Source organism: Nyctereutes procyonoides, unplaced genomic scaffold (genome assembly GCF_905146905.1).
Source record: "Nyctereutes procyonoides isolate TBG_1078 unplaced genomic scaffold, NYPRO_anot_genome, whole genome shotgun sequence".
NCBI classification, from domain to species: Eukaryota; Metazoa; Chordata; class Mammalia; order Carnivora; family Canidae; genus Nyctereutes; species Nyctereutes procyonoides.
In genome coordinates this window covers 42,958,374-42,984,737 of record NW_026575142.1, presented here as the reverse complement: position 1 = coordinate 42,984,737, position 26,364 = coordinate 42,958,374, and the positions used below count along the sequence as shown (strand labels likewise).

At 59.8% G+C, this 26,364-nt stretch overlaps 1 protein-coding gene across 2 annotated transcripts; it reads right to left on the bottom strand.

The window, feature by feature from the left end:
- Window positions 1–3,158: 3,158 nt before the first annotated feature.
- Window positions 3,159–26,351, bottom strand: TPPP (tubulin polymerization promoting protein). 2 transcript variants are annotated; one of them, XM_055308313.1, is made up of 4 exons: window positions 26,280–26,351; window positions 15,435–15,755; window positions 7,734–7,887; window positions 3,159–7,622 (listed from the first exon to the last, which is right to left on the bottom strand). In XM_055308313.1, the coding sequence occupies exons 2-4, from the start codon at window positions 15,749–15,751 to the stop codon at window positions 7,428–7,430; spliced, it is 666 nt and encodes a 221-aa protein (XP_055164288.1). In that variant the 5' UTR covers window positions 15,752–15,755; window positions 26,280–26,351; the 3' UTR covers window positions 3,159–7,427. The 2 variants fall into 2 exon arrangements, with proteins under 2 accessions (XP_055164288.1, XP_055164287.1); XM_055308312.1 differs by lacking the exon at window positions 26,280–26,351 and adding an exon at window positions 16,277–16,448.
- Between the last annotated feature and the right edge of the window lie 13 nt (window positions 26,352–26,364).

The following is a 26,364-nucleotide window of genomic DNA, read 5'->3' as shown; positions in this document are numbered from 1 at the left end:
GCTTTTTATGAATTATAACTGAGTTTTTCTCCCTGAATTCTTTCATAAAACAAGCTATGCACCATGGTTAGCTCCAGGACTTAATAAAGTAACACTTGGGAGTTGGGGAAACATTAACAATACTGACCTCCCACAGTGAAAGTATCTACCCCTGTGCTCTCTTGCTTGCAGTGCATTTCTGAAAATTAGAGCAGAACAGGGCAAAATACTAGATTTTTAGTTTAAAGGCTTTGTATCTTGTGTAAATGCTTGCTTTTTTTGGTAAAACAAAGTAGTTTTGTAAAACAGTACTTAGCTGATTGAGGAAGAAGAGCAGACAGGCCTAGAAGTACCTGTTGGGAGGTGGGGGAGGTCCCTTGTGTTGCTCGGGAGATGGTCTCCTCAGCTGGTTGTGGTTGTGTCCTTCAGCATTGGTTTCTGTAACTTAGCAGGAAAACATGACACAGCAAATGTGGTTTTGTGTGTGTATGGGGGGGGAGGTTTCTTTCATCATTGGATCATTTATTTATTTTAAAAATTTTAGCATTAATCCATTTTGAGCTTGTTGAAAGTGATCACCATGCTATTACTTGGTTTCTCTTGCTTACGTTTCAATGAGCTTCTTAGACCTCTGGGTTTATAATTTTCATCAAATTTGGAAAAGTTTTCCTCACTATTTCTCCAAAATTGTTGTTTGACCCAGCCCTCTTCACCCCCGTCCCCAACTCCCTCCTGTGACTCCAGTGACACACCACGCAAGTCCACACGCATCCCGACACTCCAATCTTCTTTCCCATCTTTTGTTCCCAGCTCCATTAGGGTCATTTCTACTGCCCTGATCTCAGATTAGGCCTGTTATATGTATAGTGAATTTTTAATTTCAGAAATTATGTATATTTTTAGTTCTAAAATTCCCTTTGGTTCTTTCTTACTGACCTCTGTGTGCCATTATGCTCCTGTTTTCCTACTCCCGAGCCCTGTTCTTGCTGCCTTTGCTGCAGGTGATTGCATATCACCCACAGTGGTCATGTTGACGCTCTGCTCCGATGGAAGCCTGTCTGGTCCGTGTTTTCAGCACTTTCTGTCAGAGCTTTCAGTGTCCTCGTTCTAGGGGGTGTGTGATCAGTGGCACTTTTGTAGACAGCTTTTCCAGGTTGAAGTAGCTCCTCCTGTTGTTAATTTGCTATGTTTGTATCATGAATGAATGAGTTTTATTAGACACTTTATTCTGCAGCCATGGAGCTGACTGGTGATTTTTCTCCCATATCCGTTAGTATGGTTAACTACAGTGATTCCCTCTGTTAAAACAACCTAAACTTCTGAGTTAAGCACAGCGTAGTAATGGTGAACTTTCCTTTGCAAATGTGCCGTTGGATTCGGTTAATATTTTGTGTAGGGTTTTATGTGGTGGGTACAGCACCGAGTGTCTAATTTTGAATTATTCAAACTCTATGGGTGTCTGCTTCCTCTCTGTAGAGCATGAGGATGATGTCACCTGCCCCAGGGTGTGGTGATGAGTCTGTGACAGGCACAGTTGGGCCTGAGGACCCCTCTGACGCAGCACGTGCAGGTGCAAGTGGTGGCAACTAGTCTGTCCTCCTCAGGGTTTGTGCCACCCCCGTCCCCAGGAGAAGAGTGTGCTTGGGCGAGCTCTCTGCTCCCTGGAGACCCAAGGATGTCAGCGGTGCCTGGGATTTTCTCTGTGGGAGATGTTGGGCTAATGGTTCTGATCCATGGCTAAAGGGTGTGGCAGGGCCTGTCCTCACAGAGCACCCATGTGCTCCCTCCAGTGACCACCCCCCCCCACAGCCAGTTTGGGGCCGTAAGACCCGGTGTGAGTACGACAAACTGCTGCCAGGCCCCTGGGGTGGCCTCCCTCCCCTTGGTGGCCTTGCCGGCGTTGTCCCAGACCAGCAGGCCTGTTTCTCTCCTGTTGGACAGATCCCTCCTGGGCCCTGGCCGGACTCTGTGTAAGAAAGATCTCGTTGTGTCACCCCACCGAGGCCTGGGGGAATTTCTGCTTAGTTACTTTGAAGTCAGAGGACAGTGCAGGCTTTCTGTTTCTTCCTGAGGAATCATAAGATCTATCTCTAGGATTTTGTTCAGATTGCCTAATTTTCCAATTTTTTGGTATTACAGTCTTTTAATGGCATTGTGATGGCTTCAGCATTTGGAGTTGTGTCCCTGTGGCAGAGGGGGGCAATTGTCCCTTAACAAGACTTTACCATTGAGAAAAGTGGATGCAGGTGAGAGAGGGTGGCCAGCTGCTGCCCACATCAGGCTCTGCCTTAGCTCTTGAGCCCAGGACATGGGGGGGGGGGGGACTGTGTGATGGAGCAGCCCTGTGTGACAGGGCAGGTGGGACACTGGGGCCAGCTGCAGGCTCCTGTGGGGCTGGCGAGGCTTGGTCTGCGTCCCGCTCTGGAGGTCCCTTTCCAGCATCTCCCCTGCTCCCTGGGGGGCTGCCTTGCCCCCCTGGCCAGTGTCTCTGCTGCTTGGTCACATGTTTTCGCTCACTTCCTCTGTCCCATCTTCAGCTGAGATTACAGACATATTTGGCTTTTAAACATCCCTCGATCATTTTTGTCCTTCTCTTGCCAGATCAGCAGCCATGATCCGTAGATCTGCGTCATTCTATTTCGTTTGTGACTGGTGCCCTTTGGGTCAGGACCTCTGCTCTTCCCTCGTGTCCAGGAGCCACGAGCCTGCACTTCCCTGTGCACCCCTTCCACTTCCACTGTTCAATGAAATCTTTTTTATTGCCAGAGAAAGCTCTTATCTACACTGTTTATCTGTATTTACTGTTTACTCTTTACACTTCTCTCCAAATGTTCCATCTGTGGTCATGTTCCTTCTGCACTGAGAATTTCTTTTAATGTCTGCTGGTGGAAATTCCCCGTGGGGTCTTAAAATGCCTTTATATTCATTTTTGAGAACTGTTTTGCTTGTGTGGGAGGTCAGATTGGAGCTCACGTGAGGAACTCATTCCTGCCTTTGGGGCCGCTATGTTTATGCGTAATTCTAGGTCCAGCCTCCTGGGTCTGGCCTGCCCTGGGGCTGCACTGGCTAGATTACATCTCACCTGGTTGCCCGGGCTGTGGCTCTAGTCCCTTTCTCAGCCCCTCCCAGGGCCTGCGTGTGTGATTGATGCTAAAAACCGCACACCTTGAGGGTAACCAATCCACATTTCAACAGCTTTATTTATCACTTTACCAATTTGACACACAATGTTAACAACAGCAAACACAGGAGGAGAAATATGCAGACAGACATGAGCTGTTTCACTAAAGGTTTGCAAGCCAGGCCTTGACAGCAGCTCTGACAGGTGACACCGTGCCTCACACTCTGGGGATGGAGAGGAGGGCCACCCTGTACCCATAGACGTTCCTGGTGAGCACGGCTCTTAGATGCCCACAGATGTGCCTTTCTGAGTCAGAACACCCAAGACGTCGACGCTACGTCACCATCACACTGATAAAGTGATACACTCAGAACTCCCTAATGGTAACAAAACAGTGTAAAAATATATTGCATATATATATAAATTTATTTCCCTTTCCTGAAAAAACTTAGTACAAACTAGTAGTATACGATCCCTTTCAAGTTTTCTTTTAAGTTGTGCGGGTTTCCTTTGTTGTTTGGCTTGGTTTGGTTTTTCAAGAGTCAAAAGGGAGAGCAAAAGCATCTCAAAGGTCAGGGTGACCACTGGCCGGCCCTGCCTGGGGCCGTGCCCTCCGCATGCCCGTGGACAAGGGCCACACCCTGACCCGCCCAGTTCCACCAAGTGTTCAGTAGTAAATCAGTGGTGGGGAGCTACTGAGGGTAGGTGTTTTAAGGACATTCTAGCCTATTGGTAACTTCACAGTACAGCTGAATTGTCAACCTGGCCTGCACGGAACAGGTGACGACAGGGTGCCCCATGTGGTGCAGGCTTCAGGAGAGGGGAACTGGGCTGGGCCCCCAGGGCAGGCCCGCACACGCTCCCCATAAAGGGGCAGATGGTGAACATTTTAGGTTTCTTCCCCACCACTTGATGCGGCGCTGAAGCAGCCACAGACAGTGCCTGAGCACAGAAGCAGCCCGGGGTGGGGGCAGGAGACTCTGCCCACTGCCACGGTCTCGGTCCACCAGTGGCCAGAGGGACACCCGTGGCCTGGGCTGAGCTGTGACCACAGGGATGTGGAGACAGAGTGGCACAGACAGGAATTGGTGCCAGCAAGCCGTCTCCATGTCCCCACCCCTGGCTTCTCACATCTGGTCCGATTTCCATCGGTCTCAAACTTAGAACTGAGAATGTGAGAGGTGAAAAAATACTCCAGTATAAATACGTATCTTTTGCTACAGCATTCTAAACTTAAAGTGATTTGAACTTCATTTTGGTAAAGCTAACTGTGTTACTGACCACTGCCTAGTTGCCTATCCTGTCACGTTAAGTAGAAATAAATAAGTATTCTGGTGTGATCGTGTGGAGCGCGCTCCTCCAGTTCCCTCCTGACGCTCAGACACCGTCAGCCCTGCCCTCCCTGACAATGTGTCCTGTCTCCTCCATGCTGTGCAGTCTCGTTTATTCACAGATAGACGTTGGGTTTCTAGTTAACCACGGTTAGTAGAAGCTAATTGGCATTGCATAAAAACATGCGGCACAGACACACACCCGGCCTGTGTGTTCTCACTTATGCAGACCCTGACGAGGAACATGCGTGCGTGTCTCCGTTCAGTGCAGCCCAAGCACCTGTTTTGTGTGCAAGGGCTGCACACGGGTGCATGGACAGATGGAGCAGATGATTTTAAACTGACAGAATGGTGACCACAAAAGCCTCATGACCAAGTCTTTGCTACCTCTCCCTCCTTCCTGACAGAGGGGAGGTGCGTCTCCCAGGCTTTGGGGAAGAGGATGCCGTCTGAGGAGGCCTCGGGTTGGGACAGGAGGGGAAGCGGTGAGGACCACAGTGCCTCTGTGGCCAAGCGGACCTTGTGCTGTGGGGCAGGGCGGGCCACCAAGGGGGACCAGCTGTGTTACTTGGTTCTTATTTGAGCCCGAAGGGAAGGTGCTGTTAGAAGAGTCAGGAACGCATTCGGAAACATTCATCAGAAGTCCGCTGATGGTCTACTGTCGAGCAGCTGGGCTCCCCTGGCTCTGCTGGGCTGCTGCACTGGTGCCTTGTGGTGGAACAGGGGCTCCTCCTTCTCTGGGGAGGGTGCTGTGGCAGAGTCTCCAGGGGCAGGCAGCTGTTTAGATCCCAGTCTCCCAGGGTGGTCCTGGGGAGGCTTTTTTTTCTGGAGACTCCCTCTAGGACAGGGAACAGACTTCTGGGGGGTGAGGGGGACTCTGGGCCAGGGGGCATCCATTCCCTCTACAGGCAGTGGCACAGGGACCCCCACCCTCTGCTCACCAGGCACGCACTGTGGGGTCGGGGTGTTGCTGGATCCTGACATCTGTGCTGCAAAGACACCGCTGTTGATGGGCAGGAGCAGCAGCCCCACTGCCTCTGGTTGGCGCTCCCCAGCAGGGTGCCTCACCCGGGTCTGGAGGGGAGGCCCATTTCATGACCATGAGGAAAAGCTTTTGGGTTCTGGAAACAGCTTTCTGCCTTATGATCCGCTTGTTGTCGAGAAACACATGTTGAATTCAGACGCATTTCCACACTCTCCTCTCGCCTCTGGGTCTTCACAGGGGTCAAACCTGGGAAAGGGTAGAGGGGCACAGGGCGGGGGTCCCCCCTGTGTCCTGCCTGCTTCTCCCTCCCCTAGCACTAGGTCCTCTGTTTTCCTGCCTTCCCTGCCATGGAACGGAGGGTAGGCAGCTCAGAGATTGTGTCTTAGAAGTAACTCAAAGCCTGTGACCCATCATTTCTTCTGTTTTAATGCACTTCGAAGTTCTAGATCCTTAGAAGGAAGCTGCTGGCGAAACCACTGCCAACCGCCCATGGGTCGAGGCCCTGCTGGGGGTGAGAGGAAGCCTGTGAGTGAGGAGCTTGGTGGAGATGCTGTCCTTTCACAGGGACCATGCTGGATGGGAGTGCAGGTCCTGAGCCCCTCTGCGCAGACCAGGGACTGTCCCCAGCTCCAGCAACAGCCAGAGTGCCCTTTGGGCTCAGGGATGCAGGTGCACGTGCCACCGTGGTACTAGTCTTTATTTCTGCCGCCTGTACTGCAGGCCAGGCCATACCCAGGAATGGGGTGCCCCCAATCAGCTGCTGCCTGGACACATAACAGTGGCAGTGTGGATGGGCTCCAGGAAGCATTTCCCTGAGGCTGCTGAGGGCTTTTCCCAGGACCAGTGCCAGGACCGCACAGCCCCACCAGTCACTCTCCAGGATTGGCTGCACTTAAGCAAAGGGATGTGTTCCCGTGGGGCCACTGTGACAGGGGCCCTAATGCTCTGTCCCCTGACCAGCCTCACGGAGAAACCAAATGCTAGCCAATGCTGCAGGCCTGAGAGCCCCTCCCAGGCCTGGTTGGTGTGTGGTTCTCTGCCCTCGTAGGGCTTGGGAGAGGTCAGGGACACCTCACCGCAGAGAGCGAACCACTAAGGTTTGTGCCATGTGCTAGCACAGAGGGAGCCGCCACGTGGGCGTACAGCCCTAAGGCCCCAGGGGCAGGACAGGGCCTGGGGCAGAGGACGCCTGGTCATGCCAGCCAAGTGACTGTGTCCTGACCTGGGACATAGACAGCAGGAAAGGAAGGGGCAGAAATGGAATTCCCAATGTTCCCAGACCCATTATCAGAATAAACACATTTCTTATTTCTTCTTAGAAAAGCACAATGAAGTGAACTGTCCTCAGGTTCCATTTGGAAATCTTCAGGCTTTGCACTTCAAATCGTGTTCCTTTAGCCACTGAAGACCTTTCACTGGCTCATCTTCCTCCCCTGCTCACCAGCCTCTGGTTACATGACGTATGTGCAGGTGTGTGTGTGAGCAAGCACGTGCGTGAGCATGTGTGTGCATGCGGGCACATACGAATCCCACCTCCCCACACCTGCACGGTGTCCTGTTTGGGTCTAGCTTGGTTTTCTTGGTGCTGCTGGTTAGTGCATTAGCTCATGTTGCCCTCGAGGCTCCTAGGATGGGTCTAGAGGTCAGGAGGTTGGCACCACCTCTGACAGGGTCTGTCCCACTCACCCCCGTGGCCCACCAGCTCCTTTACGGTGGCCCTCTGGCCTATAAGCTAGGTGGCTAGTGTGGTCTGGTCCTGGGAGACACTTTGGAAAAGGCCATATGTTGGTGGCCAGCACTGGACGAGGCAGGTGTGTTATAAAAGGTCAGTGAGTTCAGGAGCCCTACCTGGGGGTCAGAGAGAAGCACGCCGGCCCCCGGGCAGGAGGAGGCCCAGGTGCTGCCCCCACAGCCACCCGGACCCTGGAGTCTTGAGTTGTGACCAAGGAGCACAGGAATGTAATGAAGTGTGAGGTGGTGCAGGCCTTGGCAAGAGGGGCCACCAGGCTGCCTACTTGCCCCCCTGCACCTTCTGGTCATAGGTGCCCGCGTGCTTGTAGCCCGGCACGTAGCCTGACTCATCCACCAGGTCCACGCGGCCTGCCTTGCCCTTGCCCTTGCCCGATGGGTCGAAGCGTTCCTTGTGGGAGCCCGTGAACTTGGTCGTGTCTGTGAGTCGAGATACAGTGGGCGACGAGATGGCTTTCTGCAAGAGGAGAGAGTGGGGTGCCCCCATGAGCCTCAGGGGCCTCCTGCCGACTGACCCCAGGCCCCAGGAGCCACACTTCCCTGGGGAGTCCCTGCCAGCCATGCTCACCGTCACCCCTGAGATGATGGGGGCCTTGCCCTCGATGAGCTTGTGCACCTCGCGGACGGCTTCCTCGCTGCTCTTATCTTTGAATCGCTTCTTGGAGAGCTCTTCAAGCGCCTCCTTGAACTGCTCGAACGTGATGGTCCGGCAGGACTTCCCTCTGAGGGAGAGAGCACTCAGGACTGGCCGGGGCCACTCCCCCCAGGGTGCCCTGTGAACCTGCTGACCTCGGGGGACCCTGCTCCCACCCTGGGGCCCACTGACATCGGGGAACCCTTGCCTCGCTCCCACAGCAGAAATCGGGTGTAACATTAAAATACAGACTATGCCCCTCCCCCGCCCTGCTGTGCACTGTTTATGCCCAACAGTCGGTCGCCATGGGCGACGGCAGCAAATATAAATTGTCTTGGAAAAAAAGCTTAAAGGAACCACATCCTTTATGAACAACTGGACATTAAAACAAAGCTGTTGTCTGCTTCTAAAATGGGGCGTGTATGGCGTCCACTCCAAGCAGGAGGGAAAGTCAGGGCAAGAAGCACAGAGGCTGGGTCCAGCCTGGGGTCACCGCAGCCCAATATCCCTATTATCACTGGGGGTGGCTGCCTCTTCAGTACACCCAGTAAAATGGGCCCAGGGCCTGCATCCCCCACCTCCTGGGCCCCCCACCACCCCCAGCTGGACACTGCCCCCGCCTTGAAGGACACCATGAGAGCTGTGTGCTGCCTGCCACAGGCCGTTCATGAGATTCCAGAAGGTTCTGAACTGGCTCTACATCTTTTATCATTTTAGCTCAACACCATTTTTGCCATTCCGCCTGGCTCACCCCCTGCTAATCCATTTGGCAAACCGTCAGTGTTCTAGAACCAGGTTCTATGGAGGCATTCGCCGCTGCACAAGGACAGCTATGGGAGCAGGATCCTGAGTGGGACACCCTGCAGCACTCTGCAGCACCCCGCAGGCAGCTGTCAATGCCCGCGAGCAGAGGGCCTACGAAGCCAAGAACAGGCTGAGGATCTGATAACCTCACAGCCATGGGGACAAACCCGCACGAGGCTTTGCGCAAAGGCGGTCCAGCAGAGAGAGACGTCTTCTCAACAGATGGTGTGGGGACAGCCAGCGACCCAGCTCTGAGCTACGCCTTGTAGTGCATACAGAAATTAACCCCCGGCCCTAGATTAATCATAAATCCTAAAACTATAAACTTCGGGAAGAGTATCTAACAAAATCTTTGTGACCTCGGGTGAGGCAATGATTTCTTAGAAATGGCACCAAAATAGTCCATAAGAGAAAAGAAAAGAAATTGGAATTCACCAAAATTTTAAAAACCACGCGTCCTTCAAAAGACGCGGTTATGAGGGTCCCACAACCAGCTGCAGGCAGGGAGGGAACACGTACAGACAGCTGAAATGGACAACCCTTCAAACTCCACAATAGGAACAACCGAACGTCAAACACTTGAGTAGAATCCCTGAATCAAACGGCGTCTCCAGAAGACTCGACAGCAAACCCCGAGCCCACCTGGCCCATGGTGAGGGCCCAGTGCACACCCACGGGACGCCTGGTGGAACTAATGAAGTGCTCACACGAGCACTTGAGAGGGTGTGGGCAGCAGGGCGCTCAGACCCGGTGTCCACTCAGGCAGGTGGCAGTTAGGGCTCCTGCTCCCTGCACCTGGGCTCTATGGGAGAAACAGACTGGAGCCCCACATGAACTACAAGCCAAGTGTCCTTCAGCAGCGAAGGGACGGACAGCACACACGGGGGCTCCTGGGCGCCTTATATGTGTGTCTGAAGCCAGCCTGGATGCTGAGCACAACCCCCTCTCCCCCCAGTCCATCCTTGTGGCACTGGTCCCAACCACACCGCAGGGGCTGGTGACCTGGTGGACACAGGGCTTCCCCAAATCCAGTGGTGGGCAGTGGGTCCTGCTCCCGAAGCAATCAGCTTTGACCCCCGTGCAGCCTCCGAGCAGAACCCCTGGAGTAGCACAGTCCCCACGGCAGCGGCCCCACACGGAGAACCCCGTGTGCCTTGCCACCCAGCGAGGCCCTGTTTGTTTGTCTCCAGCCATCAAAGACACTCCTGTCTCCTCTTCACGCCCTGCCCAGGCAGCGTGTGGATGCCAGGCCTGACGGCCAGCCCAGTGACTGGCTGCTGGAGCACGCAGCCCTCTCTGGGCACCGCGGCACCAGGCGCCACCAGTGTGAGTCACTTGGGCTGGGGGTGGGGGGATGGCTGATGGGGACTCCTGCCAGAGGCCACATTCAGATCTGGTGGACACACAGGCCTCAGGCTGACTTGCCCGCTCCACCTGGCTGGGCTGGGTGTCCCCAAGTGTCCCCACCGTGACTGCCCGGCAAGGAGTTTGCCCCAGGGGACCCGGCGCCCTGCTGCAGAGAGCTGTCCCCAGCAAGTTCTAGAATGACAATGCCTGTCTCTTCCCCAGAGACACTGATCACATTACACCGCTCTCTGGACACAGAGTGAGCCTGTTCTCCAGAGTTCACAGAACTGGAGGGTGTCCCCACAATGAACCCCCTCTCTCCCCAGCTCCAGGCTGGGCCGGCCCCGCAGTGAGGGGGTCACTGGTCACACAAGGCCCTGTGAGCTGGGGTTTCACTTTGCTTCCCAAGCCCTGTGTCCCCCAGGCCTCTAACCTAACTGTGGGCGGGCAGGGGGCTGGACCCTGCCAGTGCCAGAGGTCACCCAGGGACATCCAGGAGCCAGGCAAGGACCAGCACAGCCCTCCAGAGACAGATTTATGTGTGAGGACCACACACTCCTCAACAGCACCTCCGAGCATCGGGTTCGATGGCACACCCAGGAGCCCCTCTCTCAGAGGTGGTGCCGGCGTCCTGGCTCATCAGATAACTTGCCACCCCCGGCTGGAAGTTGCTGGCTTTCCCTGGCTCCCCTGACCCTCAAAGCCAGGGCCCTGGATGACCTGTCCAGACAGCCACCTGGCCAGCCAGAACACCAGTGCAGGCAGGAAGTGGGGCGTTGAGGGGCCACTTAGGGCCCTGGTGAGGCTCCGCGGGAAGAAGGGGCCCCTGGGAACCTCGCTGTGGATGTGACCTGGAGCGGCTCTGACTGCGTGCTGTGCCCCAGGAGGACCACCTACTACGGTCACACCTGCCCCGGCTCCCGCCCACGGCTCCCCTCTGCCACTGACGGCTGCGATGCTGCCCCTGACCTGGGCGCCCCCCACCACCCCTAACTGCCGTCCTGGCTATGGCATGGGGTGGGCTGTGGGGACAGATAACGTGGAGGTCACCAAAACCATTTCTGGGTGTTTGGCAAAGGTCATCCTCTTAAAAGGCCATCGTGCACTGGGACCCCGTGCCCACATCAACCTGGCGAGAGCCATCAGGCCAGGAACAACCTGGTTCCTGTGCTGTGCAGCCTTGACCCTGGCCGCAGAGGCTCTGTGCTGCCTGTCACCTGCCCAGCACTGCTGACCCTGAATCCGACGCAGCCTGGAGCGGGGAGCCCCCAGGCCCATCAGGGCTCCACCCGCCCCTCCTGTGGGCGCCAACCCCCATGCTGTCCTGGGGGATCCCCCACCCCAGGCACTGGACATGGTGGCGAGTGTCTGCCATTCCAGCTCCCTGCCTGAGACCGTTCCCGCCATGCCCTGGCCGGGGCCACGGGACATGTGGCAAGAACGGAGCAGGTTGGTGGCCCACAGGCCGCAGGGAGCCCCGCCAGCCCGCTGCTTCCTAACCTGCTCAGTCGGCGGCACCCGCCCAGGTGGGAAACACAGCCCCTCACTGCAAACACAGGGCACCCAGGAAACACGCGAGGCTGATGGAGACGCCCGCCGCCCTCTGCACCCTTGGGCCTGGCCTCTCCGCCTGTGCCTGACCCGAGCACAAGCACGCAGGCAGGACGGGACGTCATCCTGGGCTCCCCAAACAGGGCTTTCAGGGTGACATTCCTACTGTGCACCCAAGTCTGGACTAATTAATATTTCAGACTGCCCTGTCGGCTCCTCAGGTTGGGAGGGTGCAGGAGCCTTTGTCTCCGTAACAATAGTGTTCAATCAAGACCTGGTGAAGCTGCAAGAAATTTGTTTAAAATTTAACACATAGTAACATCAAAACAAACAAGCGCTGCCGTGGCAACAGGACCTAAACAAAGCCCGCAGATACCCGGGCTGGCGCCACCGCCCGCGGAGCCATGGCAACCGCCCGCAAACAGAGAGCGGGCGCCTCTCCACCAGTCAGCGCCTCGGAGCTTCCACGCCTTCCACGCCGTGGCTCCCACGAGGCACGGGCGCTCCTGCCGTGACCGCCGCTTGGAAGAACTGCCCCAAGACCCCTTGGCGCATGTGCCTGCCACCACCCCCCTCACAAGGCCAAATGAAAACAACTTTTAACAGGCTCCTTGGGGTCTCCTGACGGGGGACCCCATGACCCTTCCAGGGACAAGGGCAGGGGCCCCCACCACACCCTCCAAGGTGCCCCGCAAGCCTACCCAGGCAAGGGCCCTGTGCCTGCTCCCTGGTAGGTGCCCTTGGGGCCAGCGCAGCTTAGTGTGACTGTTGTGACCGTGACCCCATGCCGGGCTGAGGACACCACTGCCCCCTCACCAGACAGTCCCTGCCTCAGCCCGTAAGTGAGCACTGTCCGCCCCACTCCCAGGAGTGCACTCCAGGGACTGCAACCAGATGGGGCTCTCCTCCTGGGGCCCACATGAGTGATGCCAGTGCACCACAGGTGGGCAGAAGGACCCCCATCCCTCCCTGGGTGGTGGGCTGCCCGTGCCTCCTGCACACAGGGTCTCCGGGCCTGTCTGGGGCACCTGCCCTTGGAATGAGCCACCTCCCCACCACCTAGGGTGTGGAGAGCCTGAGTTCAACCTGCGAGTGCACCTGCATGCAACGGTGCACGCGTGTGCATATGTGTGCAAACGCTCACATGCAGCAGCTCGGAGGCAGCTTAAGTGGCAGGAACAGACGGCCACAGAAGAGCCACAGTCACCTGTCCCCAGCGGTTCAACGTGTGTGCTGGCGCTGGGGGTATGGGAGCCAATGACGCCTCCTGCCTCCTTCCCCAGTGGCCATGGCAGTCAGCACGGTTCTCCCGCTCCCGGTCTGTCCATGTCTCCTGGGTGCACATGGTGTCCCAAGGCCAATGCTCAGGACCTGGAGAACACCCCAGGAAAGGGCGTGGGGAGACCCTGTGGGGCCTCCTCGGGGCTCCTGTTGGCACGTGGGAGCTCGCGCTCCGTGAAAGCTCTGTGCCGCAGACACGTCCTGACGTCTGGGGGTCAGCCAGCACAGCTGCACGTGTCTGACACCACCCTGGACCGTCCCCGGGAGCCACACCGCAGACTGGCTGGCATTTCTGAGCAGGGAGAGCGCGTCAGACCACCCGGCGGAGGCCGCGGCGCCAGAGAGCCTCTGAAGCCCTTCCTCTGAGGACCCCATGCCGGAGCCCAGTCCCTACTGCTGAGAGCATCTCCACACAGTCCAGGGCCCAGGGCCGGAGGGACAGCAAGTGGAGGGACCCCTGCAGGCTGCCAGGAGGGCATCCCGGGGCAGTGGGGGAGGCAGGCTCCGCGGGCCTCACTTGGACACACAGGAGAGGACAAGATGCAGCCCCCACCCAGCCCCCTCCCCTATGGGCACCACCTCCCTGGCTCGCCCCTCCTGGGAATGTCCTTGGTCATGAGGCCACGCCCCCCAGACTCCCCATCCCATGGTCCCTGCTCTGTGGGAGTGACCCTGGGGACAGGCGGACTCAGCAGCGCACAGCTCTTCCTCTCCAGGGTCAGCCTGCGGCCCAGGAGGAACTAGAGGAAACCCCAAGGCGTGGCAAAAGGTTAGGAACCCACATCCCAGGTGCATGGGGGTCCAGCTGGGCTGGGCCTCTGTGGGGCGGTGGGATGGGCGGGGCTCACCCACACGCGAAGCTCCACACAGCTGGACCCCATGTGGAAACAGGCCCACGATGCATGGAGGGCCCTGAGTGCCCAGCCGGGGACGGGGTGGGGGGCTGATTCGTCCACAGGCTGTGTCCTCAGCCTCCACAGCGGGGGGCATAAGGAGACACACCCGACTGGACACTCGGGCCCCAATGCCACCACAGAATGCCTAGTCAGAGGAGCGGTCAGTCTGCTGGGCAGTCCCCGGATTTGGGGACCGGTGCCCCTGGCACAGCAGGGGCTGACAAGGAACCCAGGGTCAGCCTACCTGCCCTCTTCAGGGCCCCACCCCACAGGGGTCAGAGGGAGCGGCAGGCACAGCCAGGCCTGACAGCGGGCCTCGAGGTTCTGGGCACCCCCCGGGAGAACCCCTTCCCTGGGCTCCTGGGGGGACTGCCAGGTCCTGGTGAGGAAGTCACTGCCTGGGGCCTCGTACCAACCACGGAGCTTCACCTTCTCCCTAGCTGCACCCTCCTTTTACCTTCTCCCTACCTGCACCCCCTTCACCTCCTCCTCCCCACCTGTATCCCCTTCACCTCCTCCTCCTCACCTGCACCGCCTTCTCCTCCTCCTCCCCATCTGCATCACCTTCACCTCCTCCTCCCCACCTGCACCCCCTTCACCTCCCCACCTGCACCCCCTTCACCTTCTCCTCCCTACCTGCACCCATCTTCTCCTCCTCCCCACCTGCATCCCCCTACACCTCCTCCTCCCCACCTACACCGCCTTCTCCTCCTTCTCCCCACCTGCACTGCCTTCACCTCCTCCTCCTCACCTGCACTGCCTTCTCCTTCACCGCCTCCTCCCCACCTGCACCCCCTCTTCACCTCCTCCCCCACCCACACTCCAGCTCTTTCCCTTTCCCTCTGACCCTGGGCCTTGGGAATCCCCAACCCCGGGGCTCTGGTGCCTCAGGGACCCTGGACTGTAAATTCTGACTGGTTCCCCTGGGACCAGAAAGGCCATGTCCCCTCTGCCTGGTAGTTCTCTGTGCTGGCTCCTAACAGTTGGCTTCCTGGGGCTGCCTGTGGGCACCCCCCCTCCCCGCCACCCCGAACAGCCTCCTGGCCCTGGAGAGGGTTCCCGTGTTGCCCCACAGGGCCTGATGGTGACAGCTGCCCTTGAGGCCTCGGGTCATGGGCACGGGTGCCAGTGGTCAGCCCGGGAAGTCAGGGAGACCTCCCTGGGATGGACACACATCGGTGTCTGGTGACAGGGAGGCCCAGCCTCTGGGGACGCAGATGGAAGACACTGTTCATGGCCGAATGCATGGGGGCCCAGCCATGAGCAGGGAGGATGCATAGTCCTCACATGGAAGATGCCCAGGTGACGGCACACAGTGACCCAGACGAACACGTGTCGCTAATAAGCTGAAAGCTACTTTCCAACAACAGCCAACAAGCAGTGGACACCAGGTAGCCTCGGGGGCACCGCTGCTTTTCGCAGGCGTGGTCATGACATTTGCAAGGCAGGAGGAGGCCCTTGGGCCGGAGGGCCCCCAGCGGAATGGGGGGGGGCAGGTAATGATGCCTGACACCCCAGCGTCCAGGAGGAAGCTGTCACCGAGTGCAGGCTGGATGCACCGATGCCAGCGGTTCTGTCGTCAACGTTCACCGCGCTCACCCAGGGCCGCACTGCCCGCCTGCCCACCCACCCGAGGGACCTGCTCTCGCCCCACGGCCAGTGCAGCGGCCCATGGGCCGGGCCCCCACCCCAGGCACCCCGACATCCCATCCCGAGCAGGGAGGGGCCCCAGAGGTGAGGCCTGGCCGGGACTTACTTGATTTTGCTGAAGACGATGTCCACGTCGGTGACAGTCACGTTCTTCCCGTCGATGACCTGGCAGTCCTTACACAGTTTCGACCAGTTCTTGCCGTGCATCTCCTTCCCGGTGGCCCTGGTGTCCCCGTGCACAGCAAACCGCCGGAAGGCCTCCTCCAGGGCGCTGAGCTCCGGGGCCGTGGCCGCCGCCCCCTCAGGGGCACCTTCCGTCTCCAGCGACAGCCTCTTGGCTGCCCTGTCCTTTGCAGGGTCTCCTGGGGACTTGGGGGGCGTCTTGTTGGCGGCCTTGGCGGACTTGGCCTTACTGTCAGCCATGTTCCTGGGGGGGTAAGCGGAGAAGGGTCACCGGGCCCCCGAGGGGCCACGCACATCAGAATGGGCACCACCCTCCTGCCGGCCACCGTGCCCTCCCCAGAACAACAGCCTTCCCGCGATGGGGAGGGGGACTCACAGCTGAGCCTGGGGACCTAACGCCCAGGGGCCCGGGCGGGGCGGGGGGGGGGACGACCCATGCCAGGGAGGCCACCATAGGGTCCCTGCTGTCAGGAGCTCGGCAGAGCCGGCTGCCACCTGTCCGTGAGTCTCTGCCTTTGTGGGGCACCTGGTCCCCAAGCTGGTGGGTCCCTGCGGACCACAGGGGCTGGGCCGCCCCGTCGCTGGGTCACAGCTGCTGGCCCAGGCAGGAGCCAGGGATGCCTGAGCCCCAAAGGGGTGTGCGGCCGTCCCAGAGGAGCTGTGGGTGGCCGTCCAGGCCTCGGGGGCTCAGCAGGAGGGGAATGCAGCTTGGACAGCAGAGCTGGCAGGTGGTGGGGCCCCCCCACTCCCCCCACCGCTGCCCACCTGAGTTCCCCGCACCAGCTTGCCCAGAGGAGGCCAGGGCACAGCACCCAGGCTGGGGGTGGCCGTACAGACGGAGACGGTCAGCAGAGCCAGGTCAGCTCAACGCCACCTGATGTCCTCAAAGGCAACAGTCCCCAGCCGTCCCTGCATCCCCGGGGGGCTGCAGAAGTATAGCCGCAGTGAGAAAACCAGGACCCGTGTCCACGGAGCTCCAGCGGCAGGACGATGGTGGAGACATGGGTCGGACCCTCAGGGCTCCCACCCACCTGGGGACAGGGAGCGCCCGCCCTCACGGGGACTCAGAACACAGGCCAGGTGACACCATCGCTTCCAGTATTATCAGTGACACCATTTCTTTGTCTGAAACAGGAGCTTGCTGGGCTGAGGTGGGAAGGCTCACATCCCGGGCACTCCTTCCTGTCCTTTGATAAATCCCTGTGCTGTTTCTAAGATGAGGTAATAACCGTAAAATTCATTTTAAAAAGCCTGAGTTCTCCAGCAGAGGCTGACTGGGCCATGGTGCTGCCCAGAGACGACGCCCCCAGGTAAGAAGGCCTTCCCGGGAGGCGCGGGACTCCCTGCCACCACCGCCTGCGCCCCCCCCCCCCCCCCCGACTCTCCCCTGCCCTGCATCCCCAGGAGAGCCCAGCCTGCATACGGGGGGTGGGGGGCGTGTGGAGGCCCATCAGGTGTGCCCAGGTGTGTTCGGGGCTCTCTGGCTGGCCAGACTGGGTGGTCCCAATGCCCTGTGTGCCCCCTCAGCATGAGGAGTTCCCCGGGCCCAGCCCCCCACTCCCTGTGAATCCCTAGAGTCTCTCTCCTTGGCCTCACTCATCTGCTTTCCCGAAAAGACCCCAGACTGTTTAGACACGTATCAATTGCGGGGACGGAGAGGGAGGAGGAAGTGAGCCAGAGCTGGGATCCTGGGTGTGTAGAGGCTGCCAGAGGCCAAGGGATGCCCCTGCCAAGTGCACCGAGCATTGCGGCATCAGGCCCACACGGGCCAGCTGAGCTCCCTTGGGCCCCCTCCGCTGCTGGCTTCAGGGGTCCCGGGGGGAGAGAGGAGGGAGGGACCAGAGGGGCCAGCCGCAGGGCACTGATAAAGCACTGTGTGGTGCAGACTGTGTTACTGGATTTGCATTTTCAAAGAAGGGCTTGGAGAGGCCCTGCCAAGGTGGAATTACAGACCAGAGTGGGAGGAGCCCGAGGGCAGCCCCTGCCTACAGGCCTGACCCCAAGGGTCCACCAGACTTAGGGACTATCCCACCACCAGAAGGCTGTTTCTCAGATCCTGCAGGAGCACCAATGCTCCAAACAACCACCACGCCAAGGGCCCAATATCCAAAATAAACTGGCTTCCGTTTCAGAATAACTCTGGCAACCTCCTTGAGCCTTGACTTCGTGAAGCAAAACTTAGAGAAAAGGTGACATAGGACAGACCCTGACAAGCCACTGTCAGTTTCCATATGGGCATCGGCACACAGAGCTCTGACCAGGAGCACAGGAAATCCCTGTTAGTGATGTGCCTGCAACAGGCCCGGGTGTGCGCGGTGAGCGGGGCCTGGAGTGTGCGGTGAGCAAGGGCCAGGTGTCCGCAGTGAGCAGGGGCAGGTGTGCGCGGTCAGTGGGGCCAGGTATTCAGTGACAAGCTGTACTCCCACTGGGATGGGGGCCCAGGGATGACAAGCAGAGTGGGGCAAGGTGGGGGCTGGCAGGACGCACATGTCTGGGAGCCTGGACCGGCCACAGGGACACAGAGGTCACCCCAGGCCCCAGCACGCCACATGCCGCTGGCTCCATCGCCCCTTGGGCCCTCCTGGGCCCCTCCTCGCTGGGAACCTCCGGCCCCTCCTCCCTGCCCACCTGCCCCTGGCCCACTCTGAGACCCCCAGGGCTCCAGCCTGAGCCTGCAGCTGCAGACCTCCTGGCACCGGAAGCCGTATCCCCGAGGGGGGCCAGGCCCACCCCATCACACCCCAGCAGCCTGGGACGTCTGCTCACAGGGCAGTGTGAGTCCACACCTCGGAGACAACAGGCGAATGCAGAGAACCAGTCTCCCCAGAAAACATCCTGCAACTGCAGCACCTGGATCCCAGGGTTCACTGCGAACCCAAAGAGACAAAACATTCTCAGCTAACCGGGTGGGCAGTGGTGTCCTTGGCACCCATGCAGCCTCCCACCTGAATAGGAGGACAGTGACCCCGAAGCCCACGGGCCTGCTCCCCTCCAAGCTCCTGGAGACACTGCCACCACTCGGTGCCCCCGGCAGCGCCCACCTCCCCCCTAGGCGAGATCTCATCTTGGCTTCTTGTGTTAACCTCTTCCACTGAAGGCAAAGTGCCAACCCCTCTGGGTACCCTGGGGTGTGGGGGTGGTACACACGGTGTTGCCAGCTGGATTGAGAAACAGGCTCTGGGGCAGCCCGGGTGGTGCAGTGGTTTAATGCCGCCTGCAGCCCAGGGTGTGATCCTGGAGACCCTGGATCGAGTCCCATGTCAGGCTCTCTGCATGGAGCCTGCTTCTCCCTCTGCCTGTGTCTCTGCCTCTCATTCTGTCTGTGTCTCTGTGAATAAATAAATAAAAATCTAAAAAAAAATTTTTTTGAGAAACAGGCTCTGGGTCCCTGCAGACACCACAGGCCCTGCAGGGGGAAAGGGCTTCTGGGGGCGGGAGCATCAGAGGGAAGCTTCTGGAAGCCACCCGGCCCTCCCTGAGTTCCTGCTCAGCGTCCCTGATCTTCACTCCCATGGGAACCATCCGCCCCACGTCCTCTGAGTCCTCACACGTGGGCCTGGTCCAGGGGAAGCCGTGGGTGCTGCAGCCCCTAGGCGTTTCCCAGGCCCCAGGTCCTGGCAGATCCCGTTTCTGGGCAAGAAACCCTGAGGGCCCCGGAAACGCAAGCATTCCTGTGGATGCATCAGGCTCTAGCTCCAGCTCGCGGGCAGCCGGGAGCACACCTGCCCACGGACCGAGCGGAGGGTGCCCACAAGGAGGTCCGGCCTGCTGCCAGCCTCTTGGGACCACCAGGGACCACGAGCCACACGTGCACACGGAGGGGAAAGGACCAGAGGGGACTGTGCCTCCCCGTCTCTCGAGGCCCCATGGCCGCAGTATGGGATGCAGGTGGGTGCGGGCAGCAAGCCTCCCGGGATGGTGCACTCCAGAACGTTCCACGTGGCTTACCTCCCTGCTCCACTGCCTTCTGCCAGGGCCCAGGGGCCCTCTGGAAGCTCAGGCCCCAGCCTCAGGGTCGAGAGCTGTGTCACCCTTGGTGCTGCCCCTGATGGGAGCAAAGGCCACCCTGAGTCCCCAGTAGAACCCCCCACGCCCGCGTCCTCGATCCACCTGTCCGCAGACCCTGTGGGGACCCCGGGATGACCCCTGAGCCCATGTCCTCGGCTCTATGTCTGAGTGCACTTGAACACAACACGGCCCTTTGGCAATTGTTCACACTTTTTATCAACGTGGTCCCCACTCCGTGGCTGCCTTGGACACTCGATGTGAATGACCACTCGTCCCAGCTGAGGGCCGTTCCAGGCGGTGAGAGCCTTCCAGGGGCAGACAAAGCGGCCTTTCTGAGCTGCACACTCCCGAGACACCAGGACAGTCCGGAATCCCACTGTCCGCAGAACGCGGCCCCGAGATCCCTGCCCCCATGTTGAAGTCCCAGTACAAGAGCTGGCGTGACCTGAGCTGAGTGAGCAGGACCCCACTCAGGTCCTAGGGCCCATCACCTGAGGCCACTGGCCAGACAGGTCCCCAGGGCCGTGATGTCCAGGCCCTGAAGCCAGGCAGCCCTGAGGGCCCCGGGCTGTGGCTGCCCAAGGAAGGAGCTGCCTGAGGAGTAAAACCAAACCCCCCACCGCTGGGGAGAGCAAACAGGAGTTCTCTCCGGACAGCAGGGCAGCAAGCGGGCGTCCTGTCTGCACCCCAAGTGTCCCGGGGCCTCGAGCCTGTCCTGTGCTGTCCTGCAGTGAGGTCACTGTGGGGGTCCCCCCCTTGGACCCGAGGAGCCGCTGCCTGGCTGGGGGATACTTGGGGTGACCAGCACAAGAGGCGACCAGCACAAGGGGTCAGGACTGGCCGAGGGCAGTCTGTGCGCTTCCCAAGACGGCCCCACAGGGCAGGAGCCTTTCCAGTAAGGGAAACTGAGGAAGGCCTGGGCCATGGTGGGCTGGGGGCATCTTTAACCCCCACCGCCCACCCACAAGGGCCCCTAGGTTGCCCTCCCCTTGGTCTTGAAAGGAGGACATTCTCTGGTCACCGTGAGGTCAGGGATTTGGGGGCACCTTCTCAGGTAGGGCCCCAGTCTCACAGGGGGTCTGAGAACTCTGCCAGCCAGGAGTGTGGGGCTGAACACGTCAGCAGGTGGATCAAAGGAAATGAAAGGTGTGGGGTGCACAGCTTGAGGGGCACCATGGCAAGCCCCCGCTCCTAGGAGAGGGCCTTGGAGCCAAGGACAGCACAGCGGGCCTGGGGCACCAGCAGGGACAGAGGAGCAGGGGGCTCGGTGCACTGCACCCGGTTCCCAGGCCGCCAGGCCCCCAGACCAGCCCCCAGACCAGCCCAGGGCAGCCCCTACGAGAACCTACTGGAATCTCCATGGCTCACGGTCTGGGCCGTGCTTTCCCTGAGACTTCTCCTTCAATGCTCCGATGACTTGCAGCTCACATCTGCGGCATGAAGATGAAGGACACAGGTGCCACGTTACCCACGCTCTATACCTGGTCTCAACGACCACACAGGTGACCATGTGCAGGAGGTGAGGACATGGGGAGAAGCTTCTGAGCCCTCCCTCAGGCACCCTGCACACCACCCCGTCCCACCGGACCCGGCCAGGTGTCTCCCCCAGTGCCTGCGCGACCCAGGCGCCCAGGTGCTCCTCGTGCAGGCGGCAAGTGTAACGGGCCGAGTGGTAGCCCCGAAAAAGGCAAGTCCACATTCTAGCCCCCAGGACCTGCAATGTGACCTTATTTAGAGAAAGCGTCTTTGCAGATACCAGGGAGTTAAAGCTCTCCAGGTGGGGTCTCGATGAGCTGGGGCCCTGAATCCAATGATAAGTGTTCCTGGAAGAGCAGAGACACACACGAGGCCACATGACGGCAGAGCCACAGGCTCAGGAGCCCCTGGGGCCCCAGGAGCTGGAAGAGGAGGGAAGGACCCTCCTCTGGACCCTAGGGAGAGAGCATGCCCCCCCCGACAACCTGGCCCTCCGACTTCTGGCCCCAGGACTAAGAAGATAAATTTCTAGGTGCTTGTGGCCTCCGAGCACTCGAGTGGCCAGCAAGATGCAAGGAGGAGCGTCCCTCACCGATGACAGGCGTGGAGGAGAGGAGCCGGCGGTGGGGACACCGAGAGCCCAGGGCCCAGGGGGGCCAATTCCCGAGGATGGGCTCCGAGAATGTCCACAGGACACCTGCCCACTCAGGTGGCCGCTCTGCATACGGGCCTCTGGTTTAGGGGAGGCTCCCAGTGCATGTGGAGTGCCCGCTGCTGGGCTGAGCCTACGCACCCCGCATAGGGGTGGGGAGCTGTGCCACAGGGGACCCCAGTCCACTCACCTGCAGGCAGAGCATCTGATGGATTCAGCATCTAGTCATCCTACGAATTGTTAGCAAATCAGGACAAGGGGGGAAAACCCTTAATTTGACAAAGAGGGTCACCCACAAAAAACTAAAACGTCATCACACTCAAGATGAGCAAAATACTGAATCTTTCTTTTCAAGCTGGAGCAAGTATGCATAATGAGACAAGAAAAGGAAATAAAGATAGGAAACTGGTCAGAGAAGAAAAACCTCGTGAGCTGCAATTTCTAGGGTCGTGCACCCCACACTGCAAGGAAGCCCTTGGGTTGTTAGGTCAGCCAGTGGGTTTAGTGATGTTTGGACACCCAGTCAGCACATGGGGTCACCCTCATGCCCACGGAGCAGCAGACAGACGATACGAAATATTTAGAAATTAACTACTTAAAATATCATGAAGACACATAAATCCCATAAAAGATGCACAAGACCATCAACATAGGAAACTATTATTGAAAGAAACAGAAGATCTACATGATGACCTTACAAACACGGGTTGGAATCTAAATCTAGAAAGGTGACCACTTTTCCCTAAAGGCAACTGCAGGTTTAACTGAACCCAGATATGCACTCTGACAATATTCACGCCTGGGTACGTAGGTGAAGCGCTGTGGACACACAGTGACCTTGACACAAGAACAAGGTCGGTCCGCAGGCACTGAGACTGGCCCGGAAGCTTCGGGAACAAGGGTGGCATCCCCTGGTGCAGGGACGGGACGGGAAGCCCGCATAGGCACAGGCGTGACCAGGTGGCCCTGCAGGAAAATGGGACGAGCGTGTTTTCAATAAACGGTGAAGAGCTGAAGGCCATGGAAGTGTGGGGACAAGGGCGTTACAGACTGAAGCAGGAAAGGCCACGAGGAAAGGCCACGGAGCCACTCCTCGGGACACGCAAGACTCAGAAATCCCTGTCCTCAAAGGAGACAGTTCTGGAGATCAAGAACTCCCGCTCATCGGAGGGGAGAGAGTCGGTGAGCCGCGGGGTGGGGATCGAGACCTGTCCTGCCTGGTGGACATGGGCTTGTCTCCAGAATGTGGGGAGGACCCTCCAGGTCAGTAAGGAAGAGACAGTGACTCTAGAGAGACAGGCGGGATGGATGGCACTTCCTGCAGGGATGCCTCTGGGAGGCGGTGGGAGAGGCCCCGGGGCAGGCACCTGGCAGTTGGGGTGCTGGCACCTGCCCCAGGCACCTGCAGCAGCGGGAGGACAGAGTCTCAGAGCAGGAGGGTGCAGGGGGCAGGGTGGCCCAGTGGCACAGGGCTGGGGGTACAGGGGCAGCCACAACGGGCTCTCAGAAGCACCCAGAAACCGTCTCCCACCCATGAATTGGGGGCATTTCCCTAGCTGCCTGCACCAGGGGGCACAGCTGCAGGATGGGGAGACCGCCCCCTGGGTTCTGTCCTGGCACAGGGAGACCACTGTGTCCAGATGTGAGCGAGCAGGGTAGCCTCAGGTGGCCTTGCCCGGCCAGCAGATGGAGACCATAAGCAAAGCCAATGTGGTCGCTGTCTTACCCTGGTTTGGGGCTGTCTGTCCAGCATTAGACGCCCAGAGCGGGGCTGAGGGTCGGAAGGCGGACAGCAGCGAGAACCGTGAGGCACGCGCCGTGTGTCCACCTGGGCTGGTAAGAAGGTGGCTTTTTTGGAAGCCACAGGGTCTGGGGGGCCAGCTTGGGTCAGATTCAGGGGCCACACCCACACCCCGCCCACCCGGCTGACTCCTCCCAGGTGCAGATGGGACAGTGGGGTGTGTGAGGCCATGCGGGGTCCCCGGAGGAGGTTGGCTGCTGAGCGGCATCCCCACTGCAGGGAGAGCTTCCCAAGCGGAGGCTGCCTCTGCTCCCCTGACACCTGGCCGGTGCTCGGCAGACAGGCAATCACACAGTGTGAACGGATGGGATCTGGGGAAGCGTGGCCGAGGGCAGAAAGTCACCCGGATGCACTAGGGACAATCTAGGGACAATGCAGGGACAGTGGGTGAACCGAATCATGGGAGGAGGAGCAGAAAAGGCTCCAGGTTGTTTTAATGTCTCGGCTTGAGGAAAGTTAAGAGCCTGCCCGCCTGCCATAAACCTAATTAAAAGAAAAAGTCGGGGTGAGCATGCTCCTTGGAGGGCAGGCCCTCAGGCCCCCCTGTGAAGGAGAGGAGCACAGCTCTGCGGGAGGCGGGGAGGAGGCTTCGAGTGGTTCTGTTCTCACACTCTGTCAGACTTTTGACTCTTCACCAAAGAAGGTCCTGCGTTTGGACATGACATTGCCACTGACAACCGAGCGGCCACCATGTGCCCTCACTGGGTTGGTCGGGAGCCAGCCTGACTCCCCAGATCAGATGAGACCCGGGATCGGCAAGCCAGGCCCTATGTGGAGCTGCCCTTCACCCCAGGATTCCTGCAGGGTCCCCTCTCCCTCCCCCTGGGGCAAATCACAGCCATTCCTGACTGACTTTCAGGTGCGGGGCGGGGGGCTCCCCTTGGGAAGAGGGCTGGCTGCTGAGCAGGATGATGCAGGTTCTGACCCCCGCCTCCTCCCCAGTACACCTGCTGCTTCAGTGGCAGGACCTGGGGCCGGCTCCATCCACCCAGAGCCAGCATCCCTGGGTCCAGGGTCGGAGGGCTCAGGTGCACTTGGCCCTCAGCGGAGGCGCCCAAGCCTCCCGGCAGCGGTCCCCAGACGGCATCTTGTACACGCTCCCCCTGCCTCGCCAGCAACATCAGCCGCTATAAATAGGCCTGGCTCGCAGGCAGCAGGCCTCTCCCAGAGGAAGCTTTTAATTCTCAGCCGCCCCTGCCGGGAGCGTTCTGCTGCCCTGAGGACGGTCTGGCTGCTAAAAGCCTTCCCTCAAACCTCAAGCAGGATGAACGATTTCAATTTCTTTCTGCGATTCTCCTGTGACTTGCACGTTTTCTGCCCTGAGGATGCACAGCCTGTGTGTGTAGCTACGACCATGATTTACTGTGACTCGAAAGCACTCCGGACGATGAGCCAAAAGACGCCAGGAAGGTGAGACCACAGCTGACCTGGCCTCCCCTGATCCCCATTGCACCGGCTGCCCACACACGCACGTGGCACGCGCAGACAGGCGTGTCATAGCAGGGCACCTCTCTGGGCCCGCCGGCCTCTCCCCAGGGGAAGTGCACACCTCTCTGTGAGCCACAGCTTTCTGCAGATGCTCCCAGGAAATTCAGCAGCACCCCTCCCCCCATCACCCCTCACGGAGCCCTGTGATGCCGACCATGTGATGGGAGCAGTGGCTGGTACCAGAGAAGGGGTCACGGAATCCAGTTTAACCACCGGTGGGAGCCGGCTGCTCACTGCCCCTCCCCCGTTTCTTGCCTGTGCCAAGCTTGCTCTCCGCAGCACTCCATCCCAGAGGCCCGTGCACTCAGGATCCCGTCCCACCTAGGGGCGAGGGGCTGCCCTGGGCTGTGCAGAGCCCCCCACAGTGGGTCCTCCCTGAGGGCTGGGTGTGGGGAGTGTGAAGTGGGAACCGGGTCCTGTTTTCATCGTCCCCCAGAGACCCTGCCAGCATCCAATAAACGCTGGCTGAATTAACCAATAAACGCGCAGACCGATGACAGCATAGCCAGCTTACCCTAAAAGGTGTCTGATGATCAGAGGCACAAAACGCCTATCAAAATGCCCGAGACCAGGCCTGCAGGAATGGATATTCTTGCCACCTCATTTCGGGGCTACATTTGGGCAGCTGGGGCCGGGCTCCCCCCGAGGGGCGCGAAGGAAGCTACCAGTCGTGACCGCGTTCCACGCTCATGTGCGACAGGGAACACAACACCCCTCCGGAGGCTTCTGGATTTGCAGGCTGCAGGTCTGACAGCCTCACCTGCAGTGATGATGGTGACGCAAACACTGGGCTGGGGGCCTTGGGACCCCAAGGGGCGACGGAGTCTGTGCCCAAGGGTCCCCCTCGATCCGGGCCCTTTGTGCGGCCCTGGGGCTCCCGGAGGCGGCGCTGCAGGACCCTCTAAGCCCTGGTTCCCCGCGTCCGGCGGGCGGCAGCCACCCGGCCCCCCGCCCCGGGCAGCGGCAAACGGGGTCCGCGGAGCGGGACGTGGGGGCCCGGGCGCGCGGCGGCCGGGAAAGGGGCTGCAGGGGCGTCGCTGTCGCGTGGAGCACCGACGCCGAGCAAGGCCACGGCCTCAGGGCCCTCGGGGCCCGTCTGTTGACCCACCTGTCCTCTGCAGCGCCCTCCGCGCCCCCAGACCCACGGCCTCGACGCGGTCCCCGGAGCACCGGCGCGCAGCGGGAAGCCCAGGGCTGGGGCGCACGGACGCGCGGGGCCGCCGCCGGAGGGGCTCGCGGGCGCAGGTGGCAGGCGCTGCGGGCGGGCGCGGGCGCGGGCGCGGGGGCGGGGGCGGGGGCGCGGCGCTCGGTGCCCCGACCCGACCCGGCCGGCGGCCTCTTACCTCGGAGATGCGGCGACTGCAGCGGGCGCCTCCGCGACTCGGCCGCGCGCGACCGGGTGTCCAGCGTGCGCCCGCGCCCCGCGCC